The sequence below is a fragment of the Hippoglossus stenolepis genome, chromosome 10, assembly GCF_022539355.2.
Source record: "Hippoglossus stenolepis isolate QCI-W04-F060 chromosome 10, HSTE1.2, whole genome shotgun sequence".
Taxonomy (NCBI): Eukaryota; Metazoa; Chordata; class Actinopteri; order Pleuronectiformes; family Pleuronectidae; genus Hippoglossus; species Hippoglossus stenolepis.
In genome coordinates, this window is record NC_061492.1 from 9029523 (window position 1) to 9050598 (window position 21076).

At 43.4% G+C, this 21076-nt stretch overlaps 2 protein-coding genes across 9 annotated transcripts in view; both read left to right on the plus strand.

Annotated features, from left to right (window-relative positions):
• The window catches only part of dtnbb (dystrobrevin, beta b), a 31217-nt gene extending 27771 nt beyond the window's left edge, over positions 1 to 3446 (plus strand). For all 5 annotated transcript variants that reach the window (XM_035168645.2, XM_035168646.2, XM_035168647.2 and 2 more), the window contains one exon: positions 468 to 3446. In XM_035168645.2, coding sequence (XP_035024536.1) covers positions 468 to 493 — 26 coding nt within the window. In that variant the 3' untranslated portion in view covers positions 494 to 3446. The remainder of the gene's footprint in view (positions 1 to 467) is intronic.
• Positions 3447 to 7264: 3818 nt separating this feature from the next.
• Positions 7265 to 21076, plus strand: part of dnmt3ab (DNA (cytosine-5-)-methyltransferase 3 alpha b) — a 37941-nt gene continuing 24129 nt past the window's right edge. For 2 of the 4 annotated variants that reach the window (XM_035167714.2, XM_035167716.2), the window contains exons 1-4: positions 7266 to 7458; positions 8582 to 8826; positions 12787 to 12894; positions 16969 to 17308. In XM_035167714.2, the coding sequence (XP_035023605.2) occupies positions 8746 to 8826; positions 12787 to 12894; positions 16969 to 17308 (529 nt within the window). In that variant the 5' untranslated portion in view covers positions 7266 to 7458; positions 8582 to 8745. Of the gene's footprint in view, positions 7459 to 8581; positions 8827 to 12786; positions 12895 to 16968; positions 17309 to 21076 lie in introns of all 4 variants that reach the window. The other 2 variants (XM_035167713.2, XM_035167717.2) reach the window with 2 other exon arrangements.

Sequence of the window (21076 nt, forward strand, 5' to 3'; positions counted from 1 at the left end):
CTACTGCAGCTTTATTGACTCAAGATAACGAGATAATTGAGGATTCTTACAAAAAAATTACGGATTTTACGAGATAACAGGATAATTAACTCATGACCTTGAGATAATGTGATAGAATAAAATTATGGCAAACGTGGCCTAGAAACAAGATGCCTGAAGTACATGAATTCTCTATAACAAGAGAAACAGTTACTACAATTCATATTTACTGCTTATTTGTTTTTATTATCGGGTCCATAGAGTTAAATATTTGCAGGCACCTTATCAGACAATAATATACTTGTTTCGCACTTATTTATAATCGGGCTGCTGCTGCAACCCCTGAATCCAAAAGCAAAGAAAGTGTAAAGACATGAGCCACAATGCCACAGAGTCATATAGACATATTTTTAACTCATTTATCCCGGCTGTGCAGTCTGCAGCAATACTAAATTTGCTTGTGTGTGTTTTTCTGTGTGTGTGTCCAGGCACAGTGAGATTACAGAGGCACTGAGGGGAAAGTGAGCGCCATCCCATCCTGTGAGGACATAAGAGTCATCAAGTTTGAAGAATTGGTATCAACAACAACGACAACAACAACAACAACAAACCCTGGCAGTAGCACGTAGAGTAATGCATGCTGTAATCTAACAGGATTTCACTATGTGAACAAAAAAAATACCGAATTGTCTCTTCACACCTTGCAGGTAGCAAGATGTGTCTAATTAGCGAGTGTGTGTGTCGTCCTGTAAACAAAGAAACTGCTGTAATTACCCAACGATCTCCCTCATGACTGCTATAAGGAATGGCTTGCTGTGATTTCTCCACCCCACCCCCCCACTGTTCCACTGCAGCAGGTCATTCTGTGTAAAAAAAAAAAAAATACTGTAAGTCACATGACCTGGGGGAACGCCCCCCCGACATGGAGCTAGATGACCCTCTTTCACGACATGGTTCCCCCTCATTGCTTTTGTATGATTAGTGCGAGTAGCTCTTTATTTATTTCTTTTGTCTTTAATTTATTCTTTTTGCATGAAGTTGCACTCATGTCTGGATTTCAGTACTGCACATTGCTATGCCAGCTCTTCGTGGGTTTATGATGACAGTGTCAGAAGTGTCCTGCCTCAGAGTTCATGTTGAGTGTGTTTACTGCACCATGCGTCGTTCTGGAGCTGAGGTGTGATGCTGTCGAGTCTCACTTACAGGAACAGTTCAACGTTTTGGGGGGAAAGCTCCTGTCTGTCTGTTCAGCTGGAGCCAGGACGCAGTTGTCTCACATTGACCTTATACAGACGTGAGAGTCCCATCGATCTTCTCGTCTAACTCTCTGCAAACATTTCCCCAAATGTTGAACTATTCCTTCAATCGTTCAGAGAATGATTCCAGAAAATAAGGGATAATAATAACTGGTATTTTCAGCCGTCAGCAGAACGATCAAGGACACTGACGGTATTGTTTGGTTTGTCGGGCTGCTGCAGCAAATACAGTACGAGCCTGTCTCCAGAATACTGCGTACGTGCATGTGAACACACTCACTGAATCGAACACTGTACTACTGCTGCTACTGTGCTCTCAGCGAGCCACCTTTGCAAATAAGAGGGCTGTGCGGTTAAGAGAAAACCGAGGGGCTGCACTCATGTTTCCTCCTCATGAAAACTTAACCGAATCACCTGAAGGGCATTGTTAACGCTCGACGCAGCACGGTGCCTCCTCTCAAACATACTCTGACTATAGCTGGTAGCCTCAGTATTTATTGTTCCAAGTGTAGGGAAGCGCCTCAGGATGTAGAATAGTCATGAGTGAGGCGTCGCGTTTTTAGTTGTGAGTTACAGAATAAACACTTAACACGGTGTGTGAGGATGTACGGTAGTCGTGAGCAAGTAGGAAATGCTTTGATAGCTTTATTTAGTTAATAAAGGAATATTGAAAATGTTTAAGTGCAATGACGGTCGGTGCTCAGGGACCGCAGAGCTCCTCCAGGTGAAGTGTGTCGGTGACGTCCTTTAATGATGAGAAGTGAAAGGCAGATAATGACTTAGAAAGGAAAGGTTTCATTCTAAAATGCTGTTTTACTGTCTGAAGCGATGCTTTTACTTTTATTCCACCAGTCGATTTGTCTCGTTTTGGAATGAAACTCTTTAAGCGTTCGGAGGAAAACAACAGCAAGTGATTAAACGCCGGGTCAAGAATGTGGATTATGAGAAAGGGGGGGGGAAGTTTTTCTGAAGTGCTATTTGATGAAGCATGCTGTCGGGTATAATTTGTCTGTGTGTGAATTTGTTGTCTGTCACTGAGAAGCAAAGCGAGCTGCCTGTCACAGAGGGGAGGATTCTTTTGAGTCAGGTTTTTTTTTTTGTCTTCTGGTTCAATGTCTTCCGTCTTTCAATGTAGCCGTTCATCTCAAACTAAAAAACGAGTATCGAGAAGTATAATTTCTTTTTGTCTAGGGATCTGTACAGTACACGCCTGCTCTATAAGCTACGTATAAGGTTTCACCAGCCTGTTACACTGTGTCAAGTAAAAAGAACAAAAAGAGGCTCCTCTGTTATCGTCGTTCTAAATGTGATAGTTTCATTCAGTTCTCTCTGTTCTGCTCTGTGTTGCCATCACTGCTCTTATTCTGGTTTTGCAGTATTAGTGGAGTATAGTCATTGTAATGAGTTTGTCTTAACGCAGATGCACGTGCACACTCACACATGCATAGTTGCCCAGTGATCAATAATGGGGAAAACTGAAACACCACAGATTCTGCTGTCAAACACTTATTTTATTTCATTCAGCTGAAAAAGGTCCAGAAATCATTCAAATGCACAGATTAAAGTTTCAGGAGTCCCTGTCTTCCTCCTCCTTCTGGCCACACATTTAAGTGCAAAACTCTGCTTACTTTCGTTTCTTTCAGTTTGTGCCTGTAGCTGTTCTGTAAAGTGCTGTAAAAAAAAAAAGAAGTAACCATTCAGCAAATAAGACGATCTATCAGCCTTCATGTCGGCGTTTTTAGTCTGTGACTGGGGCTTTTATTCATTTCTTTATTGTTGTTCTGCGGGGAAGTTAAATGCTCAGCCTTTACATTTGTGCCAAACTGTTTGCGGACATTGTGTGTCAGGTATATATCCGAGTATATCTGCATTAGTACGTTGTTGTTGCGCATAGTTTATTCACAGAATGCCTGGAGACGTTCACATCCAAGGGTTCCCACTGCTGGAATCTGCTGGAGAAACTCACATTCAATAGTCAACACAGATAGGAAACACATTCCAGATCTACTGATAGACTGATGTCATTCTAACCAACGCAGAGGCAATACGGTAAAACCCTGTCAGACCAAACTCGGGGTAATAGACGTAAAACACAGCCGGTCATACAGAGGCACATACATTGTGATCCTTTTATTGTTTGCAGAGAGACAATGTGCAAAGAGGTCCACCTCGGCCACAGCGCTCCCCTGATGTTATTTATCTATGTATGTGTGTATGCTTCCGGTACTTCTTTGTTTCTCATGTTGAGTTTACAAAACATAGTTTTATGTCACAAAGCCACTGTTTTTTTTGTAAATAAATCAAATGTGAGATATATTAAAAGGATTTAAAATATGTCTTGGACGAGTCATGTCGTGATTGTTGAGTTTTTTTGCGTAGAGTTGAGAGAAACTTGTACTTTATTTAATAAAAAAAAAAACAGCTGCATAATTTTCAAAAAGTGTGTTCACCTTCATGATTGAGTGTTTTAAGTGGTTAATTAAAGCTGTTTCTCCTGATTCAACCAACAACAAATACATTTCTTTTTCTCCTGTTCAGAAAAACTTGAAGACATGTTGACCCATCAGCCTCCTGCTCTGTGGTTGTGTGCAGAGACAGGAGGTATCACTCTGTCCGGAGGTCACGAGGCCTCGTCTTGCTCCTGCTTGCGGCTGCTGTCCTCAGATGAACCTCCCGCTGCACCTGACTCTGTGAGAAAGAGGAGACGCTTCTGCTTCCAGATCAGTGAACCACGCACGCCTGCTGCTCACACACATTTCCTCTCTTTCCCTAAACCTCCTCAACCTGCCCCCACAGGGAGCTGTTCCGTGAGCCCTTCCTGCATTTAACGTTTACCTCGCTGTGTCTCCGCCTAGTGGGCATGCACGGGATAGATGCTGCTGCAGGGTTCATGGAATGAAAGTGATATGACATTTGATATCTTTTTCTAGCTGCACTCCAGGAAATGAAATGAAGATGTGAAGCCAGATGAAGGATCCTGCCCAGAGGATAGAATCTATGAGGCTGTACAAGGACTTTGCTACATATTCCCACATCCTATTTGATATACATGTAGATTGAAGGTCAAATACGTAAACGGGCGCCCAGGACTGTGACTATACTGCTGCTTTTTTGGAGACGTTTGACAAAAAGAAATGTGTAAAAGGATTTCATGTGTGCACATACTTCAAACAGGTTTTTCACATTTCATCGCGGTATCAGTCTGTATGCAAAATACACCACAAAGGCTGTTTGTGTTCATCACTTTGATATGGTTTTTGAACAGCCGCGTGAATGTCTGTTTTATTTTGTGAGAGCAGCTACAACTCGCGTGCAGGAAAGAACAGTTTATCGGTTCCCAAGTTCAAGAAGTTTTAGAAAAACAAAAGAAATTGGGAACTACAGTAACAGAGGAAGCCAAGTTGACCTCGGATGAGATAACTTTCTCAAGAACATAAACTGCAGGTTTCTTCTGGTGCGTGTTTCTTATTAGTTTCAGTTGTGCAAGATAAAGCTGGAGGAAACTTCCAGAGGTTTTACACACGGAAGGCTGCATGTTGGATATGTTTGCTTGATGAGCGTCACCATTTATTTTGCACATAAAGATTCCATGTGGTTTTGCTTTCTACAAAAAAAAACAAACATATATCCTGATATCCTTGTAGCATTAATCTCATTTGTCAAACTTTTTCATGGCACAAAAGGAAATGAACACTTCCTCCAAGGCCCAACAGTCCACCTATGAAACCACATTTAAATTCACTGGATCCAGATTGTTATCTTTTCAATATCAGTTCCCTAAATATGCCTGTATTGTTTCTCATCAACAACTATGAATTCATCTCTGAGAAATCACGGAAAATGGAGAAAAAGGTTCTCTCTAAAATTGTGTCGTGTTGTGTAAGTTTAAAACTGCTTTCCTTTGGATCAGATTGTATCCAATTGTATTTGGCCGTGAATACAATTTCAAGTACACGCAACAGGAAGAATAGACAAATGGCAGAGCACGAGTAATGGCGAAGGCAAATCAAATGTATGTAACCGTTACACATGCACTGGGATAAGACGCCTGTGTGGTGCAGTAGTTGAGGTTTGTAAAATGGAATGTGCTTAGTGAGCAAATGTCAGCAGCGACCACATTACCACACTGTATGTACTCGTGCATCTACACCTACACAAAAATACATCAAGTGAGTGTGTACTATACATAACCAGATTTATATAAACTGACTCACTGTATGAATACGTGTGGATTCAGAGTATATCAGTGTCAGGAGGGAAATGTGGCCTGTAGACTAATCTGAATGATCACTATAGAGGGCACATGTTTCACTTCAATCGGCTGCATAACTTGCTTGAGGCTTCAATGAATCGCACGGCTGCTTGGGGCCCCACAACCACCAGGGGGCCCATAAATGAGGCAAATTAAAAATGGGAAGTCTCCGCGTGTTCCTGTGTTCATTTTGTCATCGTCTAAAGGACGTCAGCCAGTTTGTTGTGTAATTGTTTGTGGTATTTTTTATGGCTTTTTCAAAGAAAGACACTGCTTGGAGAAGATATTATCGATGTACTTTCCGCTTTTCATTTATTTTTTACTGCGCTGAAACGAAATTCATTGACACTTTATCAACATAAAAACTTGAGTGTCCTGGTTAGTTGTGTTACCACGCCTCTAACGAAGCCAGGTTTTTCTTCCAGTACCACAAAGCAATATTCAAAAACACTCCTTTCCCATGTGCACATGACGGAGGTGGTCAATGGGGTCAAAGTAATTTCCCTCAAAAAAGGTCCAAAACCGTGAAGAGCTCTCCCTGCTCGGCCTTTACCAGCGGCACCTGAGCTATTAAATCAACATAAACAAACTAATTGTATGAGGGTCGCTGCTGTACACAGACTCGAAGGAGCCAGTGTAAATTAGAAAAGGTCACCACCCCCTTTTCACAGAGGTGCACTTAAGCCCAGCAGAGCAGTCATTAGGGGACATTTGGGCCATTAAATTGTCCATTACAGAAATGAAGCATGGGAGTGTAAAAACTGGGTGCTGATATTTAAACCTTTGAATGGAGGTCTGGCATCTCAGCCGACTTGTGGTGTTGCCCTTTGAACCTGTGTTCAACATGTCTGCTCGCTTGCATTCTCCACATGTTTCCTGTCTGCATCTCGACCGTCATCTGTCAAATGCTGGCAAAAAACGACCCAGATACGAACTGGAAAGTTCATGGAGGCTGCATATCTCTGCCAAGGCTGTTACTACTTTCAATGTTAGAGAAAGTGATTATAAATATTCCTGGTGTCCATATCTGTACCAAAATTGAATGGGCTATTTTTTGTTCCATGTCCCATCCTCCAGCCAAGTGGTCATGAAAAGGTGTTCAGTAGTTTTTGCTAAATAAAGCCCACAAACAAATTAACAAAAACAAACCAACAAACAAACAAACTAGAATGGAATTCAGTAGAGAGCAGACCACTGTAAAAGCCCCAAAATCCCTTAAATTCAATCAAGCTGCACCAAATTGCACAGACTCATAGATGTTAGTCACCTAAATGTACCTGCATTTTTATCATCAAGATCCGTGAATAATTCCTGGTAAAAAGTTCAAGAAAGTCATCAAAAAATTCTTCAATCCACCCCTTTGATTGGCCCATGTGCCATCCTTCCACCAAGCTTTGGGGAAATGCCCAGCAGTTTTCACGTGATCCTGCTGAAAACCAAACAACCAATCAACCAGCCAACCAACCAACCAATCAGCCAATCAACTAACCAACTAGCCAGCCAATCAACCAATCGACAAATCAACTAACCAACTAATCAACCAACCAATCAGCCAGCAAACCAACCAATCAACAGACACGGGTGAAAACATAACCTCCTTGGACGAGGTAACAAATGAACAGAGGTTTTGAGAGGGGGTGTTTTGGTATTGCCACTAGACGGCTGGGATGACATCATATCAAGGTGTGAGTGTATTTTGTTTTTTAGGGGGGGGCGGGATTCCTTTAAAATCCCCCCCCTCTCTCTCTCCCCCGCCCCTCTACCACGCTGTGATGCGTGTGGAAAAGCCGGCCGGCTCTAGGACCCGGTGGCGGCCGGCGGACAGCGCCTGCAGGCCCCTGCAGTGAGAGCGGCGGCGCATCTGGAGGAGCTGTCCGGGCCGGGAGGTGGAGGACGGGGAGAGAAGAGGAAGGAGGCTCCGGGAGCAAGCGAGACAAAAAAGGGTCAGGCCTGGGACTCGCGAGAAACCGGGTAACGAAACACACGAGCGATCCACGCGTTGAACTCCGTGTATCCGGTAACCGAGCAGGAAGGGTGACCAAAAAAAAAAACGTGAAAGCACCGAGAGCGGAAGGCGCTCGATGGAAATGGGGGAAATAGCGATTTGCGAGCGGGGGTTTGTGTTTCTGCAGATGTGCCGATTCCGCGACGCGCACTTGAGCTTGACCGATTTTACTGCCACAGCACCGGCATCGCGGCTCCTCCAGACACCGGCCTCGTTCAAACAAAAAAATGAACGGGGATTTATCCTTCAGTGGCCGTGGCCTGTAAGAAGAGCCACAGTCCCCCCGGGGTCGTGTTGCAGACTTGTCCGGCTGCAGAAGACGCCGGAAACTTTGCCATTTCAACAGCATTGAATTAAAAAAATGCAAGTAACGTGATTGTGGTTGTGTGTTCACGGAGATGCGGTGACTTTAAAAATCCTGTCTGGCCTTTATAATAAATGATTATTCCTCAAGATTACGCGTCCTGGACTGTTTCCCTGCAGTTACCATCATCATCTCTGGAGCGAGGTTTCATTCCTGCAGCCAATTAGAGCCTCATGATAAATAAATGTCATCAGTCTTGTGTGCGTGTGCGTAACCCTCTCTAGGAAACATCCTGTATGTGAATAGGGCTACGCTTTGGGTTTTTTACGCACATTTCCACGAGTGCAACATTGCCAACGTGCGCGCCCGGAGTAACTTCAACACTGACTCCTGAGGGGGAAATGAAATATTAATCATTTTCATCATCCTCAGTTTAATCTACAGCACCATTCAGGCTGTCGTGCGCGCACTAGCAGCACTTGGAGGTAGCACACTGCACATGCATGCATCCGTTTGGAGTAAAAAAAAGAAAGTGGTCTAGGCCCTATAGGCGAGAGAAGCCATATGGTATCTCCCTGTATGTAACAGCGTGTGAGCTTCCTATATGATGTGCACTCACAAAGGGAAGGCTGGGGCTCTGCAAGTGCCTCTTAGTGACTGGAAATAAGATGTAACTGCGCTGATTTTAAAGGAAATACACACGACAACATGCACTTTGCAAACAAGGCTGCAAAACTAAAGTGTATTACGACTGCTGATTGCTTCTGTTCTTTCTCATCTTCCAGGAGAGCGGAGAGAGAGAAGAGGGATCATCTCTCGTTTTCTTTATTTTTCTTCATTTGAGTTTTCTTTTCATCTCCTCATCCACACCCCACCTAGTCCACCACCACCACCATCATCACCATCATCATCATCTACTATCTCCCATAAGCCCATAAGACTCTCAGTGATGCCGTCCAACACTGTCACCAACGCCACAGCCGCTGCATTCAAAGGCTCCGACTTCACCGACTCACCTGGAAGCAGAATGGTAAGGAACATGCGTGAAATGTAGAGGTTCGCCTCAGGAATGTCACTGGAGGAGTTTCTTAGGATCCTCTTAAAATTAATATGTAAAGCTGCTTTCAGACATGCACCGAGCTCTGGATAATCTTCTGACATTCTCCGGCGGGGCTTCATGTGAGAATGCAAATGTCCCAGTCAGAGGTCGCGGACATTCGCTGGAGTTTCTCCTGCCGGTCCCCTGGTAAAACCTCTGGATAATGTCCGAATGAGCCCATGGGAGGAGTCACCCTGAGATAACACATATTTCAGAATGAAAAAGCAGTGTCACACACGTAGAAGACAGGGACAAAGATGTCAGGAGAGGTTTTTTAGTTATGAGGGTGGATGCCAGTGTTGATGTTCTGTACACATGATCTCCACAGTGGAATTTATAGGTCACGTCCCGCCTCTGCACGCTGCGCCACCCCTCACCTGAACGTTCCCGATATTTATTTGTTGTTTTGAACACATCTGAGCAGAGAATCTCCAAACTCCAGAGAAACTCAAATGTCCAGACATTCTTTGGAGTTCATGTGTAAAAACGTCTTTGGTGGATGAGTCGGGGGTTTCTCAGATTTATTCATTCAGTCATGTTTTGGGTTTTGAATGAGCTCTTGATTATTTTGGATTTGACTTGCCCGTCACTCGAAAGAGCAATTTCATTTAAAGGCCTTAAACTCAACCAGAGCGGATTTAAAAGGAGATTATTAACTCCTGAGCTCTTTCAACACCGCTGCAGTGTAATGTGCCTTTTTAGAATTTTTACAGAAGTATCTCTAAAGAGAATCTGTATGAAAGTGTGCATGGAGATATGTGTGTATGAGGCTGCTTTTCAAGCATTTATAGTGTTATCATTGTGACAATGCCTGGATTGAGGCTTAGAATAAGAGCAATGTTGTTTGTACTGTTATTTCAAGTCAAAGCCATTTAAAATCTTCCCCAATTTTATGAATGGAGTTAATCAGTCAGTCAAGCTAAAGCCTTATTGATCCCTCTAATCCAAAGACTTACTGGGATGGATTTAGGTGCATTGATTGACGTTGATGCTCTGATTCTCACGTAGGAATCCGAGTCACAGGGGAGTGCCGTGTCACCCTCCATGATGCAGACACGCTCATTGTTACAGACCATGTGCAGCTGCAGCATCACGCTCCACGGCGGCAGCAGCATCACGAGCACGCTGCTGCTCGGTGAAGCTGGATTATGTGACAATTTGCTGGTGTAATGGTGGTTGGTGACGTGGGCGTTGGCTGGTGTAGGTTGAACTGGAGCTGGAATGGCTCTACTGGGGGCGGCTGTCCTCTTCCTCCATGTTCCCATTACACAGTACTGCCCTTAGTCTTGTTGCCTGGCAACAGACATTGCCTTAAATAACCAGCTAAGCAGACGGAAATAGTGCAGAGATATTGACAGTGTAGAAGGGTTCACTCCGGGCTACAACAAATCATGTATCAGGCTTTTTCTGTTTTTTTTTTTTTATAGGGTGAAGCTGTGTGGGAAAATGGCGTGCTAATTTCATTCAGTGTGTCCACGCTTTCAGGCTGAGCGGAGTTGGTTAGGCTACTCCCGCACATATAGCCAGGCACTGCTGAATTGTGTCATCTGTATAAGTGGTTCCCCCAAATGAGGCTGCTCACCAGGCGGCACTCAAAAACGTGCTATTATCTATGCAAATCGTAATGAAAAAAACCAGAGCACCAGACTCTCTATTCAATTACAGCGGGACCCGGCACCATGTCTGGGAAAAACACATTCTCTCTCAAAAGCATCTACTTTTGAAAGAACCTGTAACAGCTCATTAGCAAACCTCTGTATTTATATACAGAAAGTTATTAATATTCAGTTTTCATGCCATTTTTTAAAATCAGTTATAACCTCATTAATCACATGATTCCTTACTCCGATCAAATCCATCTCTTTATGCAAATCAGTTTGTCACCCAGGGACACTAATGGTTGATGGATTTATTCCATTTGAGGAGCAAACACTCTCAGGGAGTAACACGGCCTGACCTTTCAAACCCATGCCTGTGTTTATTGTCATCCTCCACCTTTTACATTATTTAACAATTGTCTTTTGGAATCTGATCGTCCTCCAAAGCCTTGAGTGTTTTTATGCTTTTGGGGGGTTTAACCGTACAGTCGACAACATAGAGACAGAAAAATAAGAAGATGATGAGATTTTGCAAATGTCTGTGGTTGGTGTTACACATTATTCTGTGACCTGAACCGTATTTCCACTGCAAACTTTTTAGTCGTGGTTACAATTGTTGATATCTCCAAATGGCGGCAGCAGTATTTAAACAGGGCCACAGGTGCAAATCTCACAATACACCATCACACATTTTGATATCAGTGATACGTTACTCCAGCCGGTCAATATTTGAGGATAACTAACCAAAAACCCTAATGTGATCGTCACCACACAGCTCTGGTTTTCATCAACAGACAGAATTACGTTAAATTAGGTTCAGAGTTTACTCTTAATTTTGAAAACAGCAGCTCAGAAAACGTTCTCACCCCAAAGCCCTTTCAGTAGCTGCCCTGGCGCTTTTGATTATAACTCATGACCGTCATCTGCAGATGGAGTTTGCCAAACGGCCCAAATCTAATATGGGCTGGACAAGACCTTAAAGTGCACATTGTGAGGTTTTGGAATTGTCATTGGAACAAAGGAGCGGCGACGTGAGCAGGTTTAAAACAAAGTGATTTTTTGCAGAATTATTGAATCCACGCAGAGATTCTTCAGAGTTCCAGGTGGATAAGAGGATGTAACCAGTTTCATTCTCAGCATCCAGAGTTCAGGGTTCGGCAGACTGCGTCCTGTAGCCTCTCTTTTCTTGCCTCAATTACTCCAAGTCACTTTTGCAGTTTTGCAGAAAGAGAAAGGGGCATTGGACTAGTATACGTAAAGGGACACATATGTGTATGTGCATATCTGAAATACACCACTCATTGCTCCATAGCCTGCATATCACCATTATTCTTTAATCATGTTAAGAGGTCTAACACCTAACACCCTAGGCAGAACGATGATGTAACTGTAATGTGTTTGATTCTTATTGGAGTCATTAAAGGTGCTTCACTTATTCCTGGTTATGTGAATTATATAATAAAAATAATAATTATTATTATCTGTAACGCTTATCCCTGGGGGGGGGCTCACATTCATACGGTCAATTTAGAGTTCTCCTCTACTTTTCTTCTGGAATTCCCACGTTGAATTTAAATCCATGTACAACGACAAAGTAATGAAATATGTTCAGTCTTCTATCATCGTTGAAAGTATCCAAATTTATTATTGATGGAATCTTGCATTCACTACTGGAGGAATTTAATAAGGACCTCATCCTCCACCCCCCCCCCACCGCAGCTGTCAGGAATGGCCTTGCATTCAGACTTGGTGCTGGTGGTCCTATTCAGTCAATATTGACACTCAAAGCATCTACATTAGGATCATCTTTTCTCCCATCAACCCCAGGGGTGCTTGGTGGCGGCGGACATGGGGCTTTGTTCGCAGGGGTAGACGGTTTTATTAATCAAAAAGAAATTGCAGCAAGGGAAGGTGGGGGCCGGCCGACGTCTTTGTAGCCGTGTCAAGAGGGGGATTGTCTGAGGAAGGTCAGCGCTGCGTCCGCGGAGCTTTCACTTCAGCCGAGTTCAAAGGGACGTGTCATTCAGTTTCTATCTGTTTCATTGTCCACTCAACCAAACCCACTCAAGGACCCGCTGCACTTCCCCCAAATGTTCAAGTGTTTTACCGAGGTGCAGTTTTGTGTGCGTCCTGTGGGTCTAGTATCACTTCTGCTGTGTCTTTGACTGAGGTGAATGTACAAATTCATAATGGGAACAGACATCCAGGCCTTATGAGCAAACTTGACATCCCCATAAATAAAATATGTGGAGGATACTGTGTCCAAATCATGGTGTGTTCTTTCTGTTCACAGGGGGAGAGCACGATACTGGATATGGACCTGAAGCCGGAGGAGAAGTCTGCTCACAGCAGTGCCCCTTGTAAAAGTGGCAAGCCGGGAAGAAAGCGCAAGCAGTTTCCAGTGAGTGTTGACTGTCATATCTACATCCATCCGTTCATATATAGTGATGGTTTTACAGTGATTTTCTGTCAGTTTTCCACATGTCTTGGTTGAATATTGCTCTGAGTCAAGATTAGAGATCAGCTGGACGTTGAGCATGGTGAAGAATCTGTGCTGTTTCCTCTGTCTCTTCAATATCTCCGGGTCAAATAAAAGGCAACATGGCAAAAAAAAGGAAATAGTTTATACAACGCATGTTCACCTGAAGTTGTGGCAGTTGCTCTGAAACCTCCTACTCAAAGATGGGGTGAAAGGGAGTGTGCTTATCAGTTTCTTAAGCTGCTTTCAGACATGCACTGGACTCTGCACCTCCTCCGTATTTTGTCCGGAGGAGGTGCATGTGTGAACGTAAACGTCAATGGCTTCGGCAACCGTGATAGACGGTGATCGACGGATGATTCATCCAATCACCTGTCGAGTATTTTTTTAAAAGCGCCTGCCTTTCTCCGGCAAATCCTCCCCAGATGGTTCTGTGTAAAAAAGACATCTGGTGCATCAGGTTTGGTTGGAGTCAGCTGTGGCCTCAGCATCCTTCAAACAAAATGCCTGTGGAGGTTTATCGGACAGCAACGTCTCCACACATCCTGATAGTCAGACTGAATTGGTGAAGCCTGAACTTCCACCGTGCGCCATTTGCATTTTGCTACATCTCCTGCTTCTCTATGACAGCAGGCTTTTCATTCCCCCTATGGAGTGAGGCCTTCTGGAACAGCTATAAACCTTCTATCATATTATTTGACCTAGTTGTAACTCAGCCTTAAGTGTTTGCCTTCATAGTCAAAGGTTTTGGTGAAACACTGGGTTGTGGAAAAAAAGAATTCAATATCTGCACAATATATCATCAGCCTGGTACATGCACGTCTTTGTACTGATGAATAAACATTACACCATGTTTGTAAGTCACACACAGAAACTACACGAATTTGTAAACTACTTTTGTAGTTAAAAGCCCTGATGTGATAATGACTCTTGGGCCAGCATGTATCTGGGAGTGTTGTTTCCCCCCCCCCGAGATGTTTTTTAACATTTGCATTTATCACATCAGCCTGTGCTTAAAGATCATGTTCATTAATTAAAAAATAAAACTAAAAAACAGAGTCATTCCACAAAACAAAAATGGGGTTGGAAAGATATTTCCAGATAAAACTATATGAAGGTTCTGAGTGACAGTAACAATATACGATAAAGAAAAAGCTATTATCAGAAACATGCGCAGACGTCAGACGACCGCTGCTTCACTCTTGTTTTTCTTCTTCTCCAAACGAGACTGTCACTCAAACACGTAGCTGCCAAATTACAATGTGCCTCAAACAGACACGGAAGGTTCTCCGTCGTGGATCAGCGGTGGACGTGTTTCTGTTCTGTGGTAAAAACACAAGTAGAGCTGCTGATAAAGGTGGTATGTTACCTGAGCCTAACCTTTTTGAGGGAAAATACACAAAGAGGCAAAGTGTAAACTCTTTCACCTCATTTCACAGGGTTTTACATTTTAAATATTAACTTCTGTTGACCCCTCTTTACTATCATGGGTCAAGACTGTAATACCCAGTGCTTTCAGTCAGTGTAGGAGGGTGAAGAATGTTCAACTGGTAATAACATTCAGTAATCTGCTCCCACCTCGAGATCATTATAACATTATCTTATCTTAACAATATATAAAAAGTCTGTCCGCCTGTATATTTTATACCATAGAAACATGTCAGTGGTCTCAGAGGTTTGCATTAAATATCAACAGTAATTTATTTAAAATCTACTGTATAATTAAATCAGCCCTACCTCTTTTCATTCATCTTTTTCTCTCTGTTTTTGGTCTCCACCAACTACTGAGTAACGTATCTAACTCTTTAGCGGCTAAATGCTCAGTTTGGTGCCGGTAAGATTTAAGTCATTTAAGGTGAAGCTTTCTGCCACTACACTGATATGAGCAGTGACATTAAACCGAGACAGTAAATTTACGTTGCACAAAAAAAAAAGAATGAACCGAAAAAATACTACATATAGCTGAGGACTTTCAAGTTGGATGATATTTATCTGTAGGTTTATCTTCCACATCTTCTTTGACCCATTGTTGAAATATTGCTTGAATAACAGCTTGAATATTTTAGTAAACATGTTATAAACGACTACATGTGGCAGCGGGGGGTGGTGTGGGGGGGTGAGTTGTAATGCCGCAGCAGTAGTTTGGATTAGTTAGTCAGTGTTTTGGTTTGACCTCTGTCTGCCTGTCTGAGCCGCCTGATTTACTGACTGTGACCTCTGACCTCTGGCTGGGGCCTCGTGTAGTTCACTGGGCCACTAATCTGTTGCATAATTCTGTCGTTGTAGTTGTGTGTGTGCGCTGGAACACACAACCATGAGTTTGTTTCGTGTTTGTTTGCTTTGTGTGTGTGTATGTTTTTGTATGTATGTACAAGAAATCTTTGTAGGACCATACAGCCTATATCTTCTTGGCTGATCATCGCTTTATGGGCTGTTTGAGGCTTAAGACTTGGTTTTAGGGTTAGAATTAGGTGTGCATGCGTGCGTGCGTGCGTGCGTGCGTGCGCGCACACTGATTCGCGCACTGATTATGAATGATAATGTTGTCTGAATTGTGTTTGTTTTTTTCATTCTGAGTCAAATAGATTTTGAAGCGCGCCACTGTTTGCCTGAGTGTAACATTTATAGTAAACGTGTTCTCAGTTACTACAATAATGAAAAGCATTTATAGTTTTGTGGTGCGAAGAATGTTCAAAAACCAACTTTTATGCTTGATCTATATATTTTTATGATACAGTACGACTTCCACTGAAGTTTGTTCTGTGCCGTTTGCATTTTATTCTTCACACAGAGGTTTTATGGGTCTCTGGGTCACATTAAAGCCAGTTTACGTCGTGTTTGCCTATTCAGCCTGCGAGAATCAGATTACATTTGACCTTTTTAGCTTGCAGCACAGGGTCTTGTGTTCGCTGGCAGACTGACGCCTCCTGAGGTGTTATCGTCGCCTGCCTTCAATGCAAACTGCTGTACCTACATCTGCAGGAGATGAAAGCGCCAGCGCCGCTCTCATCAGTGTTGACAGTCTGATCTCACAAGACATGCTCCACTTTCTGCTCGCCCTGAACCAGTAATGGGATTGTCTGAGAAAGTGTGTTTTTAACTATTTTTAGACTGCGGCAGAAACACGATCACGTTTCCTCAAACACTTTAGATTTGATTTCTAGGCCCTCTCAGATTGTTGGTGCTTTTTTTAGGTGTAAGAGCTGAATGTCTGCCGCTGTAACTTGAACTGCAGTTTCAGTTGGGTCAGCGCTCTTTGAATTTACTCCCATGCATAGAATGAAATAGTTTAACTGGGCGTTTCAAACTGGACGGAGAGAGAGAAAAAACCGTCTCCGTTGTCAAACAGCCAACATTCTTTACATATTTCCGTGCTGCTGTAATGATGAATGCATGACTCCAGATAGCTCAGTAGTGTACCTGATGAACTGTAATGTAATCCCTTCCTCACTTCCCAACTTAATGGCTGTACAGCAGATTTACTGGCACAGCTTTGAAGTTTTACAACTCCGGTTTAACAGAGCTAAATAGGAAACGCCATAATTCACCGGCTAATAAGTGTAGAAGTTGAGCTACGTGTTTGATTCTGCTCAGATGCAGCCGAGGAGGCTTAGGGGATGAAATTGAGCTCATCTAATATGAAATGGATGAAAGCTTTAATTGACAATCTCAATTCAAGCTAACCCATTTAGCCAACAAAGTCGGAAGAGTGCTTATCATCACTGTGATAGCGCCAGCTGTTTTACTGTCACTCGCTCAGATGGTCTTATTTCAAGCACGCTGGATGATTTGCTGTACATCCTGAAAGGGCTTGTTTACTGCACAGACGGCTACAGTTTGTTCAGCGCTACATGTGTCATAGCATCTGACAGGCACAACAATGCCGTACACCTTCGTCACATCCAACTGTAACATACCGCTGCGGCAACAGCCATCTATAAAGTTGATAGATTGCCAGGATGTTAACATTTCGACGTTCCCTTGCTCTGCCGGCAGGTTGAGAGCTGTGGCGCCCTCAAAGACGGAGTGGGCAACAGCTACCCCGGGGTTGGAAGGCCGTCCATGGCACAGGTCCACAACGGAGACATGGGCGGGCGCAGAGACAGGACGTCAGACGCCTGCTTCCCCAAACAGGAGAAGAGGGAAGTGGAGAACGGGATCCCCAGAGGCCCTTCCTCCTGCCGGGCAGAGGACAGCTCCCAGGGTCAGAGCCCGAGCCCTTCCCAGGAGAACGGATTCCTGGCCAGTCGCGAGGAGCACGACTCAGAAAGAGACGACAGCCTGATGACGCCGCACAAGAAAAGAGGGAGGCGGAAACTGGAACGCCCAACGAAATGTGAGTGTTTTTTTTTCACTTTTAGATCTCCTCTCTCTCTCTCTCTCTCTCTCTCTCTTTCTCTCTTCTCTCTTCTCTCTCTCTCTCTGCGGGTCCGGCGGGAAAAGTCACGTGTGTGGGACTTGTACAAGATGTTGAGTAATGAACTGTAAGTGGATGTCGGATTGAATGGGTCTACACAGCTCCACACTCACAATATGACACTGACACTACTGGGATTAGTAACACAGTGATGCATTCAAGCTGCTGCACAGTGCTGGGAAGAACAGGCACCACTAAATATTAGGTCTGCAGAGGAAATTAGATGTATAATAATTCTTAAACTGTTAATAATTATATTATGCATATACTATACTGAATGTTTGAATGATAAATTTCCCTTCTGAATGTCTCCATGCGGTTTACCAAACGCTTTCACTATGGGTGGACATTTGAATGTGTGTGTGACCAAGACAGAAGTTAAGATGGAGAAACAGTCGTCTCCAGTGTGATAGAGAGACCAAATCTAAGATGTGTGATGTCGAACAAGGGGAGTCGACCTCAGCCAGTTTAAATCTGAAGAGCTGGTAGTTGTTGCACAGTTTGCCTCTGGACACTAACTATTCCGATTGTATTGAAGTAGTTACTTCTGTGTAGATCTGACACAACTCGCTGATTTAATTCATTTGTCAATAAATCTGCAACTCCTCTGGTAAGTTATTAATCCTTTAAATCATTCTGAAAGCAAACATGTGAGACATTCTCTGGCTTCAGCTCCTTAAATTTGATTATTTGCTGTTTTTCTCTGCTTCAGGTTGTAATAAACTGAGTTTTAATGGGTTTTATGGGCTTTTTCTGGATTGGACAAAATGATAAATTGGGATAAAGTAATGAATTAATAAACTGTGAAAACAATCATCAGTTGACCTAATTATTAGGGAAAAAAAGCTTGAATATGTGACGTTGCAGCATTTTTCCCCCCTTAAATAATTATAATAACTTAAAAATGACTTATGAAATGACAGTTAGCTGAGATTACACCCTTACATAAAATTTAACGACTAGATTAAATGCAAACTGTCGTTTTCATTATAATAAACTATTTTTAATTGAATTTCGGTCACACTGAACTGAATGTGCAGCAGCTACAGAGCAGAATGTGGATAAAATTAGCATATAAAGGTGATATAAATCAGCGGCGCCGACAGGTAGTTTCTAGTCCAAGATGGAGATTAACCATATCACTTAGACGCCCCCCCCCCTCACACACTTTCAGCCCTCGCTCTCTCAGCCACGTGTCGCTCTCGCTCCTCTCTCCGCCGCAGAGACACTGGCTATGACCTTGATGAGGAGTGCAGTAAATAAAGCCGGGGGAGGAGCCACGCGTCTCCTGGCAACGAGCCTCTGTTGGGAGCTGGCAGGTCTCTGTTGTGGCCGCCTCCCCGTCGGGGGCCCTGCCAGGTGGATGGCATCGCGCCCAGAGCTCTTTACAAACTGGGTCTGCTTTCTGTATTCACCTGGTCTGTGCGTCTCCGAGCTGTTGCTTCACTTCCAAATAGAAACCGGGGATAACCCTGTTTGTAACGCTGGATCCAATCAGTGCTGCCCAGCTTTAGCATGAAACAGAAAGAATCAATATTTTCTATCATCTGGGTGAGTTTTGTTTTTTAAATAGGCTGAACTGTCTTAACACTCACATTTTACACAGTGTTTAGTTTTTAATGAGGATGTGGAATTAAAGCTCGGTGAGGCAGAAGATTGAGACTGGATAATCAAATTACAAAAGCTGTGAATAAGTAATAATGAGTTTTACTCGGCCAAGTCTTTGGGTTTTTTCAAGTGTGAGAAAATCACCCTGGCGATGTTGCATCAGTGAAAAGTTCCCACAATCCTGCTCAGAAATAATTACTAAATCCTTTAGAGATGCAAGAAAACCCAAACACTGTTGTACCTTCATGATGTAAGAGATTTTACTGTAAGATAAATCAGAATGGGACTAAGGAGAAATGAGCACCGTGATAGAACAAGTTTGACGCCTTGTTCACACTAATGCAGATATTTCGCCACACAAACTTTTTCCTCTGCGTTTGTTCCTCTCGTCCACAAACATACGTCGTTATAAGTCACTTAAACTGCGATTCTTACAAGCGCCTTCCAAAATGCCTCCGGTTTCTGTGTGTCCCGAGCCCACTGTTGCTTTGGGTAATGAGCGAGCAACAGCAACGCCAATGGGGGCGATATGATATACCGGTTTGTCTACGTTTGTTTTGCACCGCTAGGTCCAATTACAAGTTTGCAGCAAAATTCAGCATCACTGCACGACATTACTAGCATTCACAGATGTCTGCCTCCCCAATATTACTTAACCACAGTGTTCTTCTCTGGTATTTGACGGATCGTTGATGTAGACATTATCACCACCTACTGGCCCGGCATTCTTGTTTGTAGTTGTTTTTTGTTTTCTCGTCTGTGCGAAGATATTTTGTAGAATGAAGGTCGTGTGGGCAAAGATTTCAAAAAATGAGGACGGCGGGGAACATATCAGTTCAAAAAATGATCTACAGTTGTGTAGACAGGGAGTGTAGAGGGAGTGTAGGTATAAGTTTATCTTAGAGGGGAGAGAGGCCTTGGTTTGGGCAGAGTGCTGGATCGATTGACAGCTGAACGGGGTTTGTGTCATCCATCTGGAGGGCACAGGGAGGAGGAACTGAGCTCCAGCAATACGAGCGCTGGACTGCGCTCAAACTGGCATGGTATACTCTCTGTGGGCAGCGTTAGCCAGCTCCCCTTTACAAACCCAATGACCTTGGCAGTCCGCGCCGCCTCACCGATTTGTTATATAGTCACTTATTCCCGATGAGGACGACGAGACCAGGAGGGAGTGATGGAAAAAAAAACACGAGAGCAAAGAGGGGAGGGAGGAACAGGGGGCTCAGCTACACATGGAACCAACTTGAAGAGGCTGCTAAGAGAGCAGACTATTGTTAGGACAGGTTTGTAGGGTACTTCACCGACAAGCCAGAGTTGGCTGTGCAGAAAACCCGCCATCAAAAGTTGTCTTTAGCCTCTAGGACTCAAGTGTTATGATAGTGTTGGGGCTTGGATGAAGTAGATAGTCATGTTTACTCAGGCTGTGCCACCTTGCTCATAAAGGACACAGCTGCTACAGTGATGTGTACGTACTCGGCCGGTGTCCTATCATCCTGCTCATTTTCAGAAACACTCGCTTACACTCAAATTAATCATTTAAGGTGTTGATGTGAGCTTCAGTGATGAGGCTGATTTTTTTTGGCCTCCTTATCTCTTTCTCTGCCGCTGTGGGTGAGAATCATGTTTTGGTTGGGTGGTATTCCGTGCTCCCTGGCTCACCCCTCACTGCTCTGCTGAACTCAGGCAAACAAAGCTGTTTAAGAATGAATAACATGCTCTTGTTGTCATAGACCTCCAGATCTTAAATCACGGCCGGGTTAATGGGAAATCCCAACTTTTATTGTGGTTAAGACACTTTTATTAGACTGTGGCTTCAGTGGATGTTTCACCAAATGTTTTCTGTGCTATTTTGACAATCTTTGCCTTGCTGCTGCTGCACCTCTGTTTCGCAACTATGCACATTTTCTTTCCCATGTAAAACTTTTATGGCAGATGTTTCATTTAGAGCCCAAATCATATGGACTTTTGGCAGCAGATGCTAATGTCGGTATTAGGGAATTAAAAAAAATCTTATACGGATATATTGGCAGAGATGTATATGTGTGTGTGTGTGTGTTGAAAAGAATTTGGCAGTGATTC